This window comes from Hypanus sabinus, chromosome 9 (assembly GCF_030144855.1).
Source record: "Hypanus sabinus isolate sHypSab1 chromosome 9, sHypSab1.hap1, whole genome shotgun sequence".
NCBI lineage: Eukaryota > Metazoa > Chordata > Chondrichthyes > Myliobatiformes > Dasyatidae > Hypanus > Hypanus sabinus.
In genome coordinates, this window is record NC_082714.1 from 40,763,427 (window position 1) to 40,786,224 (window position 22,798).

Genomic DNA, 22,798 nt, shown 5'->3' on the forward strand with positions numbered 1-22,798 from the left:
ATACTGAAGATGTTATATTTGAATGCACACAGTATACAAAATAAGGTAGATGATCTTTAATGCAGTTAGAGATTAGCAGGTAGGACGTTGTGGGCATCATTGAGTCATGGCTGAAGGAAGATCACAGTTGGGAACTTCATGTTCAGGGAATCGCATTGTATTGAAAGGACTGGCAGGTAGGTAGAGGAAGTGGGGCGGCTCTGTTGGTAAAAAATGAAATTAAATCCTTAGAAAGAAGAGCCATAGGATCAGAAGAGAGGGAGAAACTAAGATCAGATATATCAATATTACAGTGCGGTAAAGGGGCATGAGAGAGGAGTTGGCCGAAGTTGATTGGAAGCGTACACTAAGAGGGATGATTTGCTTCACTGTGGAAGTCACCAGCAGTATGCCAAAAATTCAAGCGTGTCAGGGGGCAGATGTGAGTATAGAGTGTACCAAGGAGAAAGATTTTGGGAAACTGCAAGATCTGAAGGCAGATCAGTCACCTGGACCAGATGGACTACACCCCAGTGTTCTGAAGGAGGTAGCTGAAGAAACCGTGCAGGCATTAGTAGAGATCTTTCACGAATCACTAGATGTCTCATGGTCTTATGGTCTTTTGGCTTGAATTTAGTGGATTTAATTTCCTTCGGCCCATGCCTCAGTCTGGCATGGCCTCTGTTTGACCTGTCATGGTAAGAAGATAGGGCATGTCTGGGAGTTATGATTGGTAAGTCTGGTATGTTACTTGCCAACTTGGATTCTATGAGAATGACTGTCAGGAACTTCCTTAACTAATCTGTGGAGGACCTCTCGTGATTTAAATACCAGTCCCTATGTATTAGTAAGGGTGACTGGACTGTAGGAAGAGCATTACAGGCAGCTGCAGTAAGGAGAGAGCGTAAATAGAAGATATGTAGAAGGAACATATTCTGTACAAAACTGATTGCAATTGGGATTCATCATCCCAGCATCACATTTATTGTGCAAAAAGAGCAAATCATCCAGTTAAGATGGTGCTAGCAAATGCCAAAAAGCTAAGAAATACGACTAAAAACATTACTAAAATATCTTTTCTGAGGTAAATTGTGTTGTTATTGCCGCAAACAGTGAAGAGGTGAGCGATGACGAGGCAAGTTCAGGGCATGAGCCGAGATGGTGTGATACAGATGGAGTTCCAATGCCTGTACCGCTGGCCCGGGAGTGAGGCTGGATCGTTCTGGGCACTGAGAGAAGAAGTGGGGGCCTGGGCTGAGGATATTCAGTGCCTGTACAAGAGGCCCAGCTGCAAGGTTGGATAGCCCTAGGAGCTGATTTTGCTCATTCTCCTCCAAGGTCATCTCCATGGCATGAGGCTATGATGACTGGCCCCGGATGCTATGCTCCGTGCCCGCTAATATGATGAACAGATCACCGAGGCCTTGAACCTATTCCGGGCTGTTCCAGGAATTAGATTAGAGGAATCAATTTTGGTTCGGAATGCTGTTGTTCACTTCAATTGTTCGCATGGCTTCCATTATTTTTTTCTTTCTCTCATGCACCGAGTGTTGGTCTTTTATTTTTATTCTTTTATTCAATTGGGTTCTTTCAGGTTTCTTGCTTTGTGGCTTCCTGTGAGCAAGCAACTCTCAAGGTTATATAATTTACACATTCTTTGATAATAAATGTACTAGAATCTTGAACCTGGCGTGACAAGCATCTGAACTGGTTGACTGGGTAACCAATCACCACACACACAACCGTTAACCAGCGGTACAGCTGTAATGAAGTTCAATACTTCTCAAGAGCTCTTTAAAACTTCTTCTCCATATTATTTTTATTTGCACAGTTTGTCCTTTGCACATTGGTGTTTGTCAGTTTTTGCTTATGTATTGTATTGTAATTCTATTGTACTTCATTTTTCCTGTAAATGTTTGAAAGAAAATGAATCTCAGGGTAGTGTCTGGTAACATATACATACTTTGATAATAGATTTACTTTGAACTTCACATTGAACATTGAGCTTTGAATTACTACGATGTGACTGCCAGTATACTCTGACAGGGTCAGCAGACTGTCACTGTGAAAATAGAAGGTAAATCCTTTCTTTCCCCACCAGAAAAGAGGGAGTTAAAAATCAACAGACTGATTGAGAATGTGTACCCTGAATTTTAAAATGCTGCAGACACAGCTGTTTATTGTGAAACCCCTATAAAAAAGCAATTTAATTTGTAGTTTCCAGTATCGTACGATAGGAAGCCAGTTTTAGTCAATCCCTTTATTTTTCAGCTTGCTTTTGCAAGGTAATAGAATCAGCTTTGTGTTGCATTAGGTGACGTCATCCTTCAGACATGAAATGGAGCTGTCACAAGAATGCTCCAGCCTGCAAGTTGACAGCAATGAGGTAGGAGTGACATTTAATTTGATGAAATGAAATTGTATTACCTCGTCCATTTGTCACTTCTAATTGGTTCTCATACACTTCATAATGTTCCAGCAAGCTTCCTTCTCATTTCATTATCTGGCTTATGCTCTTACTTCCTTAGATTTAATCTCCGAACAGCTTCTGCATTCGCAATGGAGAGACCAAATGGCCTGGACTTCCCCCCACTTTAGCTCAGATGCTTAGTGTTTGGTTTTTAACATTATTTTAAGAAAGGTTTTCGCACATTTGTATTTTGGAACATCTGACATTTAATATTCTTGTCAATATTTAGTCCTCCAAGATGACCATGAACTTGGAGGCTTGTGTGCCTCGATGATCCGGAGAGCGATGTTGGCTGGAGTCAGGACTTTATGCTTTGGCTCTTGGGAGGGTCATCCATGCCAAGCAGGTCAAAGGTTAGAGGCCAGACCAAGAGTTGTCCACAGGTCCTCCAGGTTTTGGGGAGTTCAGCTCAGGGCTAACAACCCTGACAGGTAAAACAAAATTGTTATGGAAACAGCAATGAGGAATCCTACATTTGAGTGCCCACCCAGGACTTACACGACTGACAATAGTGAAAATTGAGGAAGCTACTGACACAGTGAAGGAAGCCCTGAACTCCACCAGAGTTGGAGGACCTTCATCGCTACCCTAAACACCCGCAGCGTACCAGGAAATCAGTACTTAGTGGGATCGAAAGATGTTGCCATGGGAAAGCAACTTGATTATTGTAGCAACAAATCTGTTTCAATCTGTCCTGATGAAGGATCTTGGCCCGAAACGACAGCTGTTTAGTCCTTTTACTGGATGCTGCATGACATGCTGAGTCCCTCCAACATTTTGTGTGTGTTACTCTGTTTTTGCTTGGTGCTGGGTGATTGCCTGGTATAAAACTTTGCAAGTAAACTAAAGTTCAAATGAGAACAGTACATGGGCTTTTTATTTCTTAGATGGCAAGCAATTGAATTACTCTTGTGGCTTAATAATGCACATGCACTGGTTGCTATGACAATAGACAGAAAAGCCACAAACGTCAAAGGATTGCAACAGTCATTAAGACAATTAGTTTCAATCAACCTTCATCAATTAACAGTGTTTGTAGGCCAGTACAGTGATGAGATCATTTCCTGAAGAAGCAAAATTGTGATTGTAATATGACAATTAAGCTGCAAGTAAATCTAGGTTTTCCAACATTGCTCTGTGTTTATTATCAGCAAAAGAATGCACAGAAGTACAGAAACAAATCTCACAAATTCAACAGCACTGTTGGGTTCCTATTAACCCCTTTAGCACTGTAGGTTTGAATTGTTTTTTTTAAATATCCTAAACTGAATAAATTTCAACCTGAAGAAATTCCACTCACCAGGCTTTAGCTTACTGGAGCAAAACAATTATTATATACTTCTTTGAAATACAATTGGCCTTGGAATATGTTTGTTGTTGGTGTTTTTATTAAAGCCACTAGGTGTCGCTGGCGTTCTTTCCCAGTGTAAGCCAGGAAAAAGTATTGAAAGTACTGGAGTCACAGGAGACTGAACATGCTGGAAACTGGCCAGAAGAAAAGATAAACCAGAGAGAGAAATAGCAGGCCATGCAACATCTGTGAAAGCAAAGGCATGATTGACAATTTGGATCAAAATCTTTTATCAGTCCTGATGCAAGTTCTTGACCCAAAACATCCCTTTGCCTTTACAGGTGTTGCTTAAAGTGTTGAGTCCTTCCACCAGTTTACTTTTCGCTCATTAAGAAAATATTGCCATTTTGAACAGAATGAACATTAACAAAGGGACAATGTTTCTCTACAAAAACCTGCCTCCATCTTCACATAAACCTCCATTGACTCCACTTTTCTATTCCATCGTACATTAACAAAAGTAAATAACATCAATAAAGTTTATTCAAACATGAAAACTTCTCCAACACGTTTCACTCAATAAGAATACAACACCATGAAGGTGCCTATTGGTATAGAGGCTAAAAGAATTACTGATACAATTCTTCTATTTGCATAGAAACTATGGATTTGATTGCAAGGCCAGGAGATCCTGTCAGGTAAGTAGGGATCATAGGGAGAAAAAACACCAAGACACTTTTTAATGGTCACATAATATACTGATAGTACTGTGGCTGTCTGATCTCAATCATTTTGTCCACAACAGATACAGACTTGAAGCTTAGAAACCCAGTGAGTTCCAGACACACATGTTCTTTTCCAAACACAGGCAATTGCATATTACAGATGCTTCTCAATAAGAACATTTTATTCGTCTTTTGTCCTGTTAGCACTGTCTCTCACAGTAAGGAGGAGGCGCCCAAAAAAAAACAAATAGATTGTGTCAATTTCTTAACAAGGTTGCCAAGAAAAATTGTACATTAATCAGAAAAAAGGTCGCCTCTGAACTTCTGTGGATTTTAATACTCCCTAGAAAAATAGTGAGTAACACTTTGTTCAAATTCCCACTTTCTTAATTATTCAAATCTGGAAGTAAAACTACAAAAGAATCTCTGAAAACATGAAAACAAAGCAAAACGATTATTAGATTTGTAGGAAAATTCTATAGGGTTGAAGATAATTAATCGAATATAATTACATTTTTGGTTGATGCGTTCAAGCAGTTTGGAAACTAATCGGCAAAATATAGTCATTCAGAGAAGTTCTTGCTCATTCTGACACAAATTCAAGAGGCCAGGAATTGGGAAGTATCAGCAGGTAGCAAAGGATGTAATAACAACAGGATGTACAAACAAATTTGAATGTCTGAAAATAAGGATATGTAATAGATTCTGTTCTACTTGATGTTGTAATGTATACCTTGTAGACTGTAAAGCGAATTCAAATAAAGGTAAATTGTGTGACCTACTTTGGTTACAAGCTTTGGTCAACTCTACAAATGTTAAGGTATAACTTGCGTATTTCATCAGTCATAGAGCATTACAGCACAGAAAAAAGCCAAACTGATATTCTGCCTAGTACCATCGAACCACACCTGGACCGTAGCCCTCCATGCCGTTCCCATTCATGTATTTATCCAAACCTCTCTTAAATTTCTTCTCATTGTTGCATAAAACTAAAATGAAAATCAGCTGGTGAAATTTGGATTCAGAACACTGGCTTCACAATTAGCCTGAAGAATGCAAAACCGATGCATAAACTGACTGCTGGGAAAATGCATGTGGAAATATTGATTATTAGTGGTCAAATTGAATTGAACTTTATCAGGGAGAGAGAGAGAGAGCCCGTGGTATATCGAATTATCAAATGAACAATTAATTTTTGTGGAACTGCAGATCATGGTCTTTCTTGGAGGCTTTGCTATTGCTTGTTTGGTGGGTGAAGGCTGATGCTTTTTGCTGAAGTAAATGGGGGTGGGGGAGGTTTGTTACTTTGCTGCTGCTTGTGTGGGGGGGGGGAGTAGGGAGGCTTTGGGGTTCTAACATTTTTACTGTCACTCATTCTTTGGGGCACTCTTCAGTTTTTGTGGATGTCTGCAAAGAATAAAAAATTCAGATTGTATATTGTATACATTCGCTGATATTAAATGGAACTACTGAACTATTGAATATGTAAGTGTTTTCTTTCAGAGGCCTTTAGTGGTTTGCCATTAGACTGAAGGGTCACCAATCTTTACAAGTGCGATATGGATATTAACCATTGGAAAGATTTCAATGCCATCGCATCGCAATGCCTTGGCATCGCATTTAATTTTAAATGGCAGGGCAAAGTCAATGATACCAAAACGCTTGGGGTTGGTGACAATAGCAACGTGCAGCTCTGATGCTCAGCTCTCATGAACTGGACATTTTGTTAGCACTGGTGTGGAGACAAAGTGTGAAAGACAAAGGATTGGAAACGCGAGAAGTCTCACCAGGAAGGGTACCAGGGACATGGGCATCTGAGACCTGCAAGAGGCATAATAGGAGCATCTTATTGACTGGGGTATATAACCAGGTGTTCTATGCAGCCTAGTATCTACTCAGTAGCAAAGCAGCATAATCTTCAACAACCATTTCCTCTAACCTCCCCCTTTTGTTAATACTTCATAATAAAGTACAAGGCACACTTATTCTAAAGACAGCAACAATCACTCACTACTACTAACTAATAAACGTAACTCGAATTACCTCAGTAGTAGAATCAGCTAGAATACTACTACTAAATTTTTCAAATGTCAAATAAATATTGATGCTAGTATCACAGAAGATTAATCTAATGTTTTCTGCCTATGTTAGTTTTAAGTGTATCTACAAATAATTTAACAGCGAGAAGAAAAAGTCATTTTGGCTTCATCTCCAGTAAAACTGAACATCCAGGCCCAGGCAGTAGATGAATTCTCTGTCCCCTTAAATATTTCAAAGGGTACAGGAGAATGGGGTTGAGCGGGATAATAAATCAGCCATGGTGGAATGGCTGAGTAGACTGGATGGGCCGAATGGCCTAATTCTGCTCCTATGTGCTACAGTGACTTTGCTGTGGTGATCACTACATGCTTAGTCAAGGGCAAGCACTTACATTTCATGATCCAGTCACAAGTCGATGGCCTCTTTTGCTCACAATGGAACTGTATAATCAGAATTGGCGAATACTTAGCTGAAACTAAAATCAATATAACACAGTACTTCTATATTTATTGTAAACACAAATACTACTGGCTTGCAGCATAGAAAAAGGCCAATTGGCACAAGTGGTCTATACTGGTGTTCATGCTCTGCAAGAGCATACTTCACTTCACCCTATGTATAGTATTGCATTCACATTTCCCTCATGTAATCCTCAAATGCCCCACTGCCATTTTCCTCCATACGTAAAATCTGAAACCCATATCAACACTAGTATCTTAAATGTCACTCCAATTCTGGCACTATATATTATATCTTTTACCTCAAGGCACAAGGCAAGATGACACACAACAAGATTTGACACAGAATAGTAATCCCCCCCCCCCCATGTACTTACAATTTTAAAAGGGGTACAAATTTATCTTGGTCATTGGCGCCATTCAAGTTAATGGAGTTAAACACAAGTGAGGGAGGACAGTAGGCAGCTGGTACTTCAGCATCCATTTGAAAATGCAACCAGGGCCCCTCCAGTGGTCTCCTTACACAAGGTAATTGTTGCTGTGAGGAGCCCCTCTTGGGCAATGCAGCACTATCTAAGGGACAAAATCTCTTACTCATTATGACACAGAAAGAGGCCATTTAGTCCATCAGGCCCATAATAGGCTCCTGGCAGAGCAATCCCATCATTCCCATCCAAGTCCCTTCTTATTTCCCAGGATTCCTGCAACTTGCTCCCACCAACTATGCTTTGATTCTTTCTGTCACTTTCCTACATGAAGAGGTGAATCTACCAACATGTTTGGGATGTGAGAGAACACCAAAACACCAAAACACCAAAGGAACACTCATCTGGCCACAGGGTGAATGAGCAAACTCCATACAGACAACGTCTGGGGTCAGGACTGATCCCAGCTTACTGGTTCTGGAGCTGTAAGGGAGCATCACTGTGTGGTCTTAATTTATCTTTCTCACAGCATAAGCTGCATTTTCTTTCATGCATGCATTTAGCTTCAATGAAAGAAGGTAGGACTTTAATGTGACGTTGTGGTCTTCAAAGCTTACTAACCTGGGACCGAACTCCTTGAGTATGAATTGTCTTTAAAAGTCTTTAAATAAGTATATTTAATGGGCTGAGAAAGAATGACAGGTATTCCTCCTGTTTCATATGTGGGTATACCCCAGCATTCATTGAATAATGAAGCATTAAAACTTGTATGTTTACTATTACCAGGTAAGAGTTTAGCTACACTGTAAACAAAAATGAACAATGGGAGTCTCGCTTTGTCCATAATCATGATTGGCAATCTCCACTCAGATATTATAGAACAAAATAAAACCATATGTAAATGCATCTGATGAATATACAGAGCTTAATTTTCATGATTTTTTTTAGAAATACTGTGCAAATATACTAACACAGTCATCAAAAAATCACAATGGATCAAAAGACTTGCTGTTTAAGCCAATTAACCTCCTATGGAAAATACCATCGAATATTATATCGCAAAATTACAACTTTCTCTCTCACTTCTTCCAGGCTAGTCACAAAAGCTGCATTCAGTTACCAAGAAGAAAAGAGTTCTTCCATAGGTGGACATACAAACTGTAAAATAGTTGATGCTTACAGACAAAAAAGATGGTAAAGTGGTAACAATCAGGCACACTAAGATAAAGTTTTAGGATGCTGAAAAGACTATCCGTGATTTCAATGAGTGACCTTTCTTCCTGAGGCATCTTCAAACCCTTCTTGTTCTCGCTGAAGATCCCATCTAATGCTAGAGGACAAGCACACCCAAAACGAAGTTCCAGACAGATTGGGAAAGCAGTCTATGTGTCTGAGATGGCACGCAACAAGCAATGTTTCTGTAGGATGAATTAAATACCCCGTAGTATTTCTTCATTTACCCTGCAAGGGAAAATAACGACACCTTAATGCACACCAATCACAGGAGAATCCTTGCACATAAATTATTATCATTTCTTTCTGGTTGAATCTACACATCATTTTCATTATGGACAATTCCATCATTTACTGAATACACAATAAGATATCATGGCATAGTTTTAATAAATGAAGGGATGGTCATATATCTTTTTAGGTTATGCCCAGTCAGAAGTACAATATGGAAGGTAGCCATTTAGCATATCGTGCCAGTCTTGGACATTCCTAAAGCTTTCTAATAGAATATGGAAGAGTTCAGCACTGGAACAGGCCCACAATCCCTGTGCTATTATGCCAACCATTTAAATGTATCCCTTATCCTCTTTCAAATTTTTCTTCACATTTTGATCAAATTACCTTTTGAAGGTAAGAGTTGAATTTGTATCTAAATATCAGATGAACAAACACATATCTAGTAGCCGGGACAGTACATGTGGAACTTCCCAACACAAAAAAAGTTTAATTTTTTTTAAATCAATAAAAAAAGATTGAGAATGAAATTGAAACTTTCCAACACACACCCTGATTTAGAAAGAATTCTGTACCTGTTGTTTGTAGACACACTATTTAAATTGTCACCGTTTTATCTATAAAACAGTTTGGTATATGTCTTGCTTTGCCTTGTGTTCAACTTATTAGCTTATTATTTAAACAGCATATGTCTTTGGGTATTGAGTTTAACGGGTAGTACAATAGATTCATTAAAGACCCCTGAGTAAATACATTATGATTTTGATAATCAAGAATCATAACATCAGGAAAGGAGTCGAGTATCTTACAACTGGCTGACATGATGCTATCTGATGATGGCCGTTTAGATATCCAATATGGAGAATCTGTGTGGGCAGAGATGATTTTTAAACAAGAGGTCTTGTGATAAAACCTCCTGAAAGGCATTCAAAAAAGATTGACAACTCTCAGGAGAGTGTTGGCGCGTGGCCTAGTGGATAAGGCATCAGCATAGCGATCTGAAGGTCATTAGTTCGAGCATCAGCTGAGGCAGCGTGTTCGTGTCCTTGAGCAAGGCACTTAACAACACGTTGCTCTGTGATGACACCAGAGCCAAGCTGCATGGGTCCTAATGCCCTTCCCTTGGACAACATCGGTGGCGTGGAGAGGGGAGATGTGCAGCATGGGCAACTGCTGGTCTCCCGTACAACCCTGCCCAGGCCTGCGCCCTGGAAACCTTCCAAGGTGCAAATCCATGGTCTCACGAGACTAACAGATGCCTATTTCTCAGGAGAATGGAGCTGCCCACCAGCACCTTCAGGGGAGAAGGAGTGGGAGAGAGAGAAAGGATTTCAGAGACACTTCTCTTCAGAGAATATGATTTTGTATATCTGGATGGACTATGGGAAGACACACTGAATAATTGATAAAAGTATATTATTTGTTGAAGTGACATAACAGATAATTTTAAGTTAGTAAAGTTTTAAATCATGAATATTTTAGAATGGTTTTGCACTAATCTCTGAAATCTAAAGGCATAAAAGCACAAAATGAAATGCAACAGAAGGCAGAGAGGCATTGTGCTTGTGTCAGCTCTTTATAAGAACAATCCAGCGTGTCTGACTCTCCCTCCCTTTCCCCAATGGCGCTGCAAATCTTATCTTTCATGAATTCCTCCAATTCCCCCTTGCATGTTATGAGTTAATTTGCTTCTGCACCGTAACAGGCAGTGAACACCAGACTGTAACACCTAACTGTGTCACTACTTTTCCTCATGCCATCTCTGCTTCGTTGGACAACTATCCTAATGCTGTGGGAAGTCGTTTCTGCTAATTGACTTTTCCAAAGTCTTTCATAGTTTTGAACCTAGATAACTACATTTATTGTGGTCAATGCTGAATCTCAGATTAGGACTGAAACTGGCCTGAGTGATATGAAGACCATAAGACCTTAGGACATAGGAGAAGAATTAGGCCATTCAGCCTATCAAGTTTTCTCTACCATTTGATCACGGCTGATTTATTTTCCTAATCAACTCCATTCTCCTACCTTCTCCCCACAAACTTTGATGCTCTTACTAATTAAAAACTTGTCAACCTCCATTTTCAATATGACTTGGCTTCCACAACCATCAGTGACAGTGAATCCCACAGATTTACCACCCTCTGGCTAAAGTGATCCCTCCCCATCTCTGTTCACCAGAGATTACCGATCGGGGTTCGATATCCACCATTGTCTGCAAGGAGCCCACGTGCTCCCCTTGTTGGCAGCAAACACTGCTCTCCCTTACTTTGCCTTAAATGTTATGTAAGAACAAATCAACATAATTGGCATTAACATAAACCTCGTGGAAACAGTGAACTGGAGGGTTTTTTGAATTCAGTCTCGTGGCTCAACGGGAAAGTCTTATTCAGAGGTCGGGAGACCAAGTATTGAGCTGATTAGTGAAACCCAAGAAATAACTGAGCAGGAAAGCACAAAGTCAGACACTAAGGCTGCAAAAGCTCATGTTGCACAGGAAGAGACACTGCAAAAGCCTCTCCAAGGTGGAGGGGATCAGCTCGGTTTGGGCTGGGTAAGGATGTTAAAGCTTTATAGCCAATAATATTAAAGAAGAGAATGAAAGTTTCCTCTGATACATAAAGTGTAAAAGAGAGGTGAGTTTAGATATCAGATGGCTGAAAAATGATGCTGGAGAGGTAGTAATGGGGGGACAAGGAAATGGTTGCATCAGTCTTCACTGTGGAAGACACTAGCGGTATGCGGGAAGTTTGTGAGTGTAAGGGGACAGAAGTGGGTGAAATTGCCATAACTAGGGAGAAATTTCTTAGGAAACTGAAAGGTCTGAAGGCAGATAAGTCACCTGGACCAGAGGGTATACATCTAGGGTTATGAAAAAGGAGGCTGAAGAGATTGTGGTGGCATTAGTAATGATATTTCAAGAATCAATTGACTCTGGCATGGTTCTGGAGGAATGAAAAACCACAATTGTCACTCCACTCTTCAAGAAGGGAGAGAGGCAAAAGAAAGGAAATTATAGGCCTGTTAGTCTGACCTCGATGTTTGGGAAGATGTTGGAGTCAATTGTAAAGGACATGGTTTCAGGGTACTTAGAAGCACATAATAAAATAGGCCATAGTCAGCATGGTTTCCTTAAGGGAAAATCTTGCTTGATAAAACAGTTGAAATTCTTTGAAGAAATAACAAGCAGGACTGACAAAAGAGAATCTGTGGATGTTATGTATGTAGATTTTCAGAAACCTTTGACAAAGTGCTACACATGAGGCTGCTAAACAAGTTAATAGCCCATGATATTACTGGAGAGATATTAGCATGGATAGCACACTGTCTGATTGGCAGGAGGCAAGAAGTGGGAATAAAGGGAGCATTTTCTGGTTGGCAGCCAGTGTCCATTGCTGTTCTATAGGGGATTGTGTTGGGACTGCTTCTTTTAAGCGGTCAATTACTTGGATGACAGAATTGATGGTTTTGCGGCCAAGTTTGCAGACAATACGAAGATAGGTGGAGGGGCAAATAGTTTTAAGGAAGTAGAGAGGCTACAAAAGGACTTAGATAGATTAGGAGATTGAGAAAAGAAGTGGCAAATGGAATATAGTGTTGGGAAGTGTTGGGTCATGCACTTTGGCAGAAGAAATGAAAGAGTAAACTAAATTCTAAATGGAGAGAAAATTCAAAAGTCTGAGGTGCAAAGGGACTTGGGAATCTTCGCACAGGATTCCCTAAAGGTTAAATTGTAGTTTGAGTCAGTAGTGAGGAAGGCAAGTGCAATGTTCACTCGAAGAGGACTAGAATATAAAAACAAGGATGTAATGTTCCGGCTTTATAAAGCACTGGTGAGGCCTCACTTGGAGTATTGTGAGCAGTTCTGGGCCCCTTATCTAAGAAAAGATGTGCTGACATTGGCGGGGGTTCAAAGGAGGCTTCTGGGATTGAAAGGATTGTCATATGAGGAGCATTTGATGGCTCTGGGATTCAGAAGAATGATGGGTGACCTCATTGAAATCTATCGAATGTTGAAAGGACTCAATAGAGTGGATGTGGAGAGGATGGTGGGTGAATCTAAGACCAGAGGAGACAGCCTCAGAATCAAGGGGCGTCCTTTCAGAATGAAGATGAGGAGAAATTTCTTTAGCCAGAGGGTGGTGCATCTGCGGAATTTGTTGCCACCGGTGGCTGTGGAGGCCAAGTCATTGGGTATATGTAATGCACAGGTTGATAATATTCTTGATTAGTCAGGGCATGAAGTGATACAGGGAGAAGGCAGGAGATTTAGGCTGAGATGGAAAACGGATCAGCCATGACGAAATGGCAGAGCAGACTCGATAGGCCAAATGGTCAAACTCTACTCCTATACCTTATGGTCTTATGGTCTTTATCCAAGCCACACAGCCAATGGAACTGAAATTCTATACATTTGCTCACCCCTATTCAGATTGTGAAGAGAGCCTTTGTTTAGAGTCTTGTGGTGAAAGAACTGTTGATTGTTTCAGTGTGAATACATGAAGTGTGAGACATACTGGTCAAGCTGAACGTGACGTAGGCCACTGCCGATCCTAGAGTTAGTCCAGACATGTAGGACACAGTCATGGTGTTACCTGTAAAAAATGGAAGGGACAATGAATGTTTCCAGCAGGTCACAAACCTGATCTCATTCAATATCCTTCACTAGTCTCATCCAGCTCAGAACATCCTGTTTTGGTTGACCTACCACACCTCCGGTTCAGCATTGTATCCACTTTTAAAAATTTATAGCAACACACACAAAATGCTGGAGGAACTCAGCAGGTCAGGTAGCATGCATGAAAATGAATAGTCAGGCTGAGTAATTTCTTCAGGACTGAGAAGGAAGGGGGAAGGGCGGGGGGAGGGGAAAGAAGCTAGGTGGAAGGTGATAGGTGAAGGCCAGGTGGGTGGGAAAGGTCAAAGGCTGGAGAAGAAGAGATCTGATAGGAAAGGAGAGTGGACCATAGGAGAAAGGATAGGAGGAGGGGACCCAGGGGTAAGTAATAGACACGTGAGATGAGGCAAAAGGTCAGAGTGGGAATAGAGGAAAGATGGGGGGAGGAATTTATTCTTGGTTTCTGGTCAATTTCTGGCGTTACCTTCCCTACAGCTAACAGAGATCTCTGAGTGCCTGCAATTCTGAAGCTGCACTCAAGCACACAATTGCCAATCCCATTTGATGAATGTGCCCAGAGTTTAAAATGTTTGGTACTTTAGTTGACTATGACAGAAGATTCTGGGATGGAACCTGAGTGGCCAATACAAGTTGGAGCTCGTTAGTCCTGAAGTAGCATTAACTCTGTATCGGACGCTGGTGTGGGTTGGGAGACACCTCTAGAAATATTCAAGATACTTCACACTGTGGAGGCAGTCACCCCAAGGTACAAGGTAGTCACCCATACTGGTTTGTTGTAGCCCATTTAAAATATTTATCAACTGCAGAATAGATTAAACTGAAGTGCCTGGGTCTCTGGGTCAAGAAATCACAGTATAAGTGTTTGAAACACTGCTTTCTTGCATTCACAATAAAATGGTAGAATGGCTAAGAAAATAAGTGAAACTGCAAACTTAAGAATGTCTGTTTTGGATTCTTTTTGGATGAAATCCATCAAACCGGTCTTGTCTAAGCTTCCAGAAAAGAGAACAACTATCAGTTAAAATCAGTTTTTCACTCCCCATATCAATCCCACCTGGAGAGTGTCACTCAACCATCACTCATGCTGATGTAATTATTTCATGGAAATCATTCTCAGAATAAGCTTGGTCTGAATATTTATGTACAGCTTTGCAATCTGCTTCACGCTAGCTGAACATAAATGACAATTCTGACAACATGCCAATCTTTGCATCACTGGAATTTGCAACACAAATCTTCTGCAGGCATCTGATCCACTTGGAGGCAGGCGCTTAGGTTAGGATTACTCTGCACCGGACACTCTGGAGCTATTGCTACAGCCACAAGTCTAAGGGATAGAAGAGAATCACGGAATATTATACCACAGAAAGATACCATTAGGCCTATTAATCTAATTTCAACTTTTTTTACACAGAGGTAACTTAACCTTTAACTGCCTCTTATTTTTGTTTATTCTGTCTTGGAAACAGATATTCTGCTTAACCTGTCAATGCTTCTATTGCCATCTCTCAGATGAAAAGTTCAAAGTAGATTTTATTATCAAAGTACAAACATGTACAACCCCGAGAGAGTTGTGGATTCTGTTGGAGCGGATTTTTGGGATTAGCATACTTACATTTAGCAAATGACTTTGGCCACTAGTCTTCACATCTGAATATGTACTACGGACTTAAATTGGAGTGTAGCTCTGAACAATGGGTTCCAAAAAGCTGTCAATCCCAGGACAGAGAATGCTGATTAAAATTCACTTGGATGTCTGTGGTGTACGTGCGAATCAGGAAATGTGATGTGTGTGTGTAATTTCAAAGAAAGTGTGGTCCATATATTGTAAATATGGAGTTGCCCTTTGATGTTCAGCACATCAAATATCAAGCCCCATGTTGGGCCAGCAGACCATTTGACCAAAAGCTTCTCCAAAAGATGTCCACTGTACCTTGTTTCATCGAATAAAGAAGCTGCTTTCTATCCCCTGGTACTTTTCTCCGATGATTTCATTCACACAACAACAGACTCAGCCCAAAACATCATGACCACATCCTAGTGGTCCAGCGCTAGTGGTAATATCGATAGGAGATGCTGCCTCATGAAGACAGCATCCATCATCAAATATCCCTACCATCCAGGCCATGTCATTGTTTTACAGCTACTGTTGGTCGGGAGGTACAAAAGCCTGAGGTCTAACAACAACAGGTTCAAGAACATCTACTGAACTTCCTTTCGCTCATTTGGTTCTTGAACCAACTGACAAAAACTTAACCAATGTAGTTTAGCAACACTATCATCACTTTACACTAAGACTGACTTTCTTTTTCTGCTAATTATGTTTTTTTCTTGAAAAAATGTGTACAGGTTATGTTTAATTTATGTTTTCTTGAGAATGCTGGTTGTATGATGCAATGTGCTTTTGAAGCTGTGTTACAAGTAAGATTTTCATTGGGCCTGTGCATACATTTACTTGTACATATGACAATAAACTTGACGAGAGATGGGAACTGCAACAGCTCAACTAGGTCAGACAACAGATCTGAAAGGTTTTTATTTTGGTCAAACTTATAAACACATAACTAACTACAAAATTTTCGAGTGGATGTTGAATGACGCTGCAAATGGAAATGTTCCTTCAATTCTTCCTTCCACTGTGAGGAGCATGGCAGCCCATGAAACATAACCCAACTCTACCTCTACCACAAGGCATCTGTAATTCAGCAGCTGTCTGTAGATAAGACTCCTCAAGTGAGCTGCTGGCTGTTTCCTCTTGTCCCTCCCTCGATAAACTTGAGATCACCTAAATCATTGTCCAGCTTGTCCTAGCTCACTGTTCCATTCATCTATCGCCCTTATTTAAACAGACCTACTTTGGCTTCTAGTCAAGCTGTACATCAATTTTTAATTTGTCATCATTCTTATAAAATCTTCCAAGGTCTTCTCTTCCTCTGTAATCTCCATACTGTTGATCCTCCAAGAATCCATGCCCTCTATATCTGTGTTTTTAGCTAATCCCTGGCTTTAACAGCTCCACTATGGACTGCAGGGCTTTCAGCTGCTATACCCTTAAGTCCTGGAATTACTTTCCTAAACTTCTCTGCCTCTCTGAAGTATCTTTTTCCTCGGATAAGACCACCTCTTTGACCAGGCTTTTGGTTTTCTGCCCTAATACATTTTTGAATATTATACCATAATAGCAATGTTTGTTTGAAATGTTCTAAGATGTTCTTGCAACTTAAATTTCACTCTATAGTTGAGCTTGTTGTAATGGTGGTCCTGTATATGAAACAGAGGAAATGAGCAGGCTAGTTCTGGACCAAGCAGAACAGAGTGAATCATTTAAGATTGCCAGGAACAACAATCAATAAATTGATGACCTTTCAAATTTAGAGCAGCACAAATCCACCTGAGATCCAATTGTAATAGTATTTTTCTCCTACATTGAAGTGGCTGCTTCTAATAGCAGGCATGGTGGTTGCCATGGCAAAATCGATTTTCTTTTATCAGTAACTCTGAGAAAGCCGAGGCAAGTGAAACAGCTACAGCTTACCTGCCAGCTCTCTCTGCTCCGGGCTGACTTTGCCAGCTGCCAAGATCATGGGCACACTCCCAAAATAGCCGTTTGAAATCCCCATTAGCAAAGAAAAGACACACGGCCAGGCTGGGTGGCTGAAAACCGGCCGGTCACTTGGGAGCACACACAGCAAAAAGAGTGGGATGAATATAACTCGGGTGCAGGAGCAGGCCAGGAGGTGAAGTCCTTTCCAGTCATATGGTAAAGCTGCAAGGATCTGTAAGAGAAACCAATGAGCTAATGAGCAAGGGTTAGAACGTAAGGATGTGGAAGCATTGGAAAGGGTACAGAGGAGATTTACCAGGTTGCTGCCTGGTTTAGAGAGTATGCATTATAATCAGAGATTAAGGGAGCTAGGGCTTTACTCTTTGGAGAAAAGGAGGATGAGAGGAGACATGATAGAGGTGTACAAGATATTAAGAGGAATAGACAGCCAGTGCCTCTTCCCCAGGGCACCACTGCTCAGTACAAGAGGACATGGCTTTAAGGTAAGGGGGAGGGAAGTTCAAGGGGGATATTAGAGGAAGGTTTTTCACTCAGAGACTGGTTGGTGCATGGAATGCACTACCTGAGTCAGTGGTGGAGGCAGATACACTAGTGAAATTTAAGAGACTACTAGACAGGTATATGGAAGAATTTAAGGTGGGGGGTTATATGGGAGGCAGGGTTTGAGGGTCGGCACAACATTGTGGGCTGAAGGGCCTGTAATGTGCTGTACTATTCTATGTTCTATGTTCTATGTAACTTCACCCTCTGATGCAAAGGAAGACTCCTTTCATCCGAACTTCATAATGCTCAAGAGACGGTAAAAGGACACATCAGTACTGACTAATCCAGGCCTTTATTAAATCAATTACAATCTCATTCACAACAGTGTACAGAATATATACAGATGGGGCAGGGTGGCAGTGGAGAAGAGGGGCTTGAGGTTTTTTTTAATTGAGCAAAATAAACTATACATAATTTTAAAAAGATTACAAGAATAAATGGTTCAATGCCTTTTCATTCTTTACATGCATGGTCAATGTTTTCCATATTGATCTATACACATTAATAACATTGCTGCCACTCATGTGTCTCTCTGGGGTGGTATTCTAACTATTACAATAATTCTCCTTCCACCTATTCCCTCTCTCTCCGGTAGGGGAAGATCCCTACACCATGGTCCATCGCAGTGAGCTGCGCCAAGCTTCAGTGCATCCCTCGGCACGCACTCCTGCAGCCCGAGAAGTGCCAGTCTTCCACGGACATCTGGACATGCTGGTAGACCAACAAGACTCAGGCAGGCCACAGAGCACCTTTCACCGAGCTGATGATCTGCCAGCAGTGTGCGGTGTTTGTCTCCGTGTGTGTCCCTAGGACCAGCCCGCAGATCAGGTAGTCTTCTGTTACACAGCTGCTCAGGATGAAACTCGATGCAGGTCTTCTGCATCTTCCCCCAGACCCTCTTTGCAAACCCACAGCCCACAAAGAGGCGAGCTGCTGTCTCTTGGCAGCTATGACCTTCCTGTGATCAGTGGGATGAGAGAGTGATGCTCCAGTTATGCAGAAAGGATCTGACTGCGAGGGCCCTTCTCCACTGACTGCCAGGCAAGGTCTTGGTGCATATCAGTGAGGCCTGGCAATGAGGCATTTTGTCAGAGAGTCTGGACAGTCTGCCCCAGGAGCCACCCCACGGAGTCCTTCTCCAGCAGTGTCTGCAGGACATGTGGTCAAAGGTGTTGGTCTGGAAGAACTTTTCAATGAAGGACAGGTATTCTGAGAATGTCCAGCTGAGGACAGACCCATCCTTTGCAACACTATGGACAGATAGAACCTCGGCACATGGTGGCACTTGGTGCCCACGTATTTAGGTTCCACACACATGGCCTGATGCAGCCACACACAAAAGTGGTAATCAGGGTGGGGGCAACTTTGCTCCCGTTGTCCAGGGACTTGTGTGTTGTGATTCGTATGACCTGCTCCATCCTGGATCTGCAGATGGACCTGAAGACAACTCAGGTGATCCCCAAACTGGAGGAGTGGGGGCTGGGCCATTCAGCAGCCCTGAGGGCACCTCACACCTGAAGACTAGGCTCTGCCCAGTAATTGATAGGGAGTGCCCTCCCCACTGTCCCAATTTCTGTTTTAGCTTCCTAGTCTGCTCCAGCCAATTCTTGTTGTACGCCTCGGCCCCTCTGAACCAGATCCCAGCACCTTTAGATAATCAGTTCTGATAGGGACACTGGATCGGCCAGGTCAGTTGCTGAAGAGTATGGGCTCACTCTACGTGCAGTTAACAATGACCCCTTATGCAGGTTGCAGACGCTGATCAATAGTGGCAAACTGAGCTGAAGATGGTGGCATTGTTCATGCACGGCTGGGATAGGGAGGCGTGGGTTTCTCTTGGGTCCCTCCACTCCCCGGCAGCATCACCCCTCTAATGCTCTCATCCTTCCTGATGGTTTTGGCAGACGGGTCTATACAGCACACAAACAAGACAGACGAAACTGGGACACTCTTCCAGACTCCAGACTTGATGGGGAAGCTACCTATTGACTTGGACAGATGTCTGTGTAAAGCTGTTGGATCCAATTCTGGGTGAGTTCCCACAATCATTTCATTTGGATTCTAACACTGCCAACTCTGCTTGTATGTACCCCTGCCTCCAACTGCCCTGTTCCCACTTTTCAATCGAGGACATTGATCCTTGCACACAACTGGAAAGGAAAGTGCCTCTTGTTAACCAGTCGGATGATACTGAGTGCTAATTGTGTATCGTGTAGATAACACGTTTTATCCCCATCTCCATGTTCTCCAGGCTTCTTAGAATATATCAAGTTTCACTCTCAGAAAGACATTGTCAAAGTGCAATCACTAGTGCACTGAAGGCACAATAAACAGATGAATGGTTAAAATATATTGGAAACACTGAGAATAAATCTCCAGAGGCTTATCAATAGCCTTTAAATCCTGAAATCTTTACATCTGTGTTCACGTAAAATTTTGCACATATTTCCAACCACGTAAAATATTTACAGCATTCTAATTGAGTGGAAGTTCATGGACTCCAAGGTAATCAATGGGAATTGCACTGTTAGGCATTAAGGATTTCATTGCTTTGGAAAGAGTCGACAGATTGATTATCAGAACTACCTATGATCAATAAAGAATAATAAGCTGTAATTTTCAAAGAGGTGAAATCACATATGAGGGTATGCAAAGCTTCAGTGGCTAATGGATGTTTTTAAAATGACATTGACTGAAAATTTAGAGCCATTACTCTGTTAATACTTGGACTGAAGAGGTTGCCTTCTCAGGGCAGTGAAAAAGAATGACAGAAAGACTTTCACTTAGAACATTTCACAACCTTGAGATGAGCAAATACACTTCACATTCGAAATACAGTCACTGATGCAATATTGTAAATCCAGGAGGTGCATGAAGAGGAACTCAGCCATCTCTAATGTATTATGTATTATACCGGCCAATAGTGGTGTTAACTGATTAATATTAATGGGAAATAGTTACTGTGAGGCTTAGGGTTAGGGTTAGGGCCTTACCTTTCCCACAAAATCAGAGAGGTTAAAGATGGCCATGATAAGAATTGGCAGCCATTCTCCTAGAGTGCAGTTCCGAATTTCAGACTCCAGGCCAGGGAAGAGGCAGAGAGTGATGAAATACGTTAGAGCGATGGAAAGCATGTACGGCCATATCACGCCAGCCACGATATACCGGTGTAGAATGATGTCTGCAAAAGGACAGATGGCAAAACAACACCCTTTTAGAAAATGTTGCCATGATAGGAAACACTTCAATGCTTTTAAGTGGTAAGTTTGTCATTTATAATCGATACACAACCAAAGTCCAAGTCCAGGACTGCCAGATTACAGCCAAGATGAATGAATTTAAAAACATTCATGTGGATTACTTCTGGTTGTAAATATCTATGCATCTCCAGTAAAGCTACTGTGCATACAGATTTGTAGAAGCCACTGTAGTTAATTCACTCTGGCCATTGGTAATCACATTGCTAATCATGCTGGAGGTTTACAGATTCAGCATTGCTTGGCTCTCTCAGTAGGTGAGCATTATGACAGCACTGATCAAGAAGATCCCATGTACAAGCACTGATGGAGGCAGCAACAATAAAATAAATTAGTTGCTACATTTGACTGGAGCATGCATGTGGTTCTTTCGCTCATTGCGTTACGTTTTGTTTGATGTAGGCGATCATGGTCTTTCCCTCTCCATGGTTGTTCATGGCAAATTTATCTACAAAAGTTGTTTGCCTTTGCCTTCTTCTGGGCAGTGTCTTAACAATGACAGGCGACCCCAGCCATTATCAATACTCTGCAGAGAATGCCTGCCTGGCGTCAGTGGTCGCATAACCAGGACTTGTGATATGCACCAGCTGCTCACACAGCCATCCACCACCTGTTCCTATCACTTCACGTGACCCTGCTCAGGGGCTAAGCAGGAGCTACACTTAGCCCAAGGATGACCTGCAGGCTACAGGAAAGAAGGAGGGCCTCACACTGCCTTTGCTAGAGACATATCACTGCCCCTCCACCCTCCATGGAGTAAGGGGTAAATTTAGTTTTAATCCCTGATATCGAACCATTAATTTCTGTGCTTGAACTGATATCGAATGGATTAAAACTCAGAAGTAGTCCCCTCCAGCCAAATGTCCTTGTGATACACATGGTTGAGCAAGATAAAAAATAGAATCATTTGGTACCAATAGAGGTGAACCCCTGCAGGAGAGATAAGTCAGATGCATGACTGTAAGAGCGGAAACTATTGCATCCAATGTTCATGGTTGAAATGTAGGTCAACTCTGTGATAATCTAGTATTGATCTAGCATCAGTTCCTTGGCAACCTTTGAACAGAGCGAGATAGATCTGCAAATAATGCTTACTGTTTCTGAACAATTAGCATTGAAAGATTAAATCAGAATTCACCATGACTATTTATGAATATGCATGGCCACCCAAACTTCTCAAAGCTAGTGGAAAACCGTCACTCTGCCTTAAGCCTCCTAATCCTTCAAAGCAAATCTGCAAGTTGATCAGAATGCTTATACTTCCGGATTCTTTTGCCTCACATTTCCTTATTCCGAAGCAATTAATGTAAGTCAATAGTGAATTGCTGCATTTATCACAGAGCAAGTGACTACCAATAAGAACACGAGTGATGATTCTTGTAAGAAGAGGATCTTCAGTGGAGTGGGATTCCATAATTAACAGGGACTGATTGCGTGATTTGGAGCGCTGTCTCTCTGGTGCCAGGGTGATGGAAAGCACTTGTTAAAATGAAGTAAATAAAAGCCTATAAATAATGCAGAGGTTGATTCCTTCAATTAATCCACTAATGAAAGAATGAGTAGTTCAAAGTGCCTGCAAACGGAGTTTGCTTCAAGACTGAAAATCAAAATCACGTCAGCAAATTAAGTCAGGATGGCTCACACTGATGCAGTCAGGAAGAAACAAGTTAGATGTGTGAAGACATGGCTGGTGGAATCACATAATGATGGGCCAAGACTGTTCATCAGGACTGGATGAAGAGTCTCATCCCAAAATGACGACTGTCTATTCATTTCCCTAGGTGCTGCCTGACCTGCTGAGTTCCTCCAGCATTTTGAGCATATTTCTCTGGATTTCCAGCACCTGCAGAATCTCTTGAGTTAATTCTGGGAGAGATGTTTTAGATTTCTGGAAGAACAGAAAATCAAATGCTATACAGTGGAAGTTGCTCAAATAGGT

General features: G+C 41.5%; 1 protein-coding gene and 1 long non-coding RNA gene across 2 annotated transcripts in view; one reads left to right on the top strand and one right to left on the bottom strand.

Moving 5' to 3' along the window:
• Positions 1-2,019: 2,019 nt before the first annotated feature.
• On the top strand, positions 2,020-2,644 carry LOC132399296 (uncharacterized). Its single transcript, XR_009513944.1, has 3 exons — positions 2,020-2,056; positions 2,294-2,365; positions 2,508-2,644. It is a non-coding gene; the product is annotated as an uncharacterized LOC132399296 (long non-coding RNA).
• A 6,070-nt stretch (positions 2,645-8,714) lies between these two features.
• The window catches only part of slc29a4a (solute carrier family 29 member 4a), an 81,396-nt gene continuing 67,312 nt past the window's right edge, over positions 8,715-22,798 (bottom strand). Inside the window, exons 9-12 of the mRNA XM_059979535.1 lie at positions 20,596-20,783; positions 17,030-17,270; positions 13,373-13,450; positions 8,715-8,849 (exon numbers count right to left, since the gene is read on the bottom strand). Coding sequence (XP_059835518.1) covers positions 8,845-8,849; positions 13,373-13,450; positions 17,030-17,270; positions 20,596-20,783 — 512 coding nt within the window. The 3' untranslated portion in view covers positions 8,715-8,844. The remainder of the gene's footprint in view (positions 8,850-13,372; positions 13,451-17,029; positions 17,271-20,595; positions 20,784-22,798) is intronic.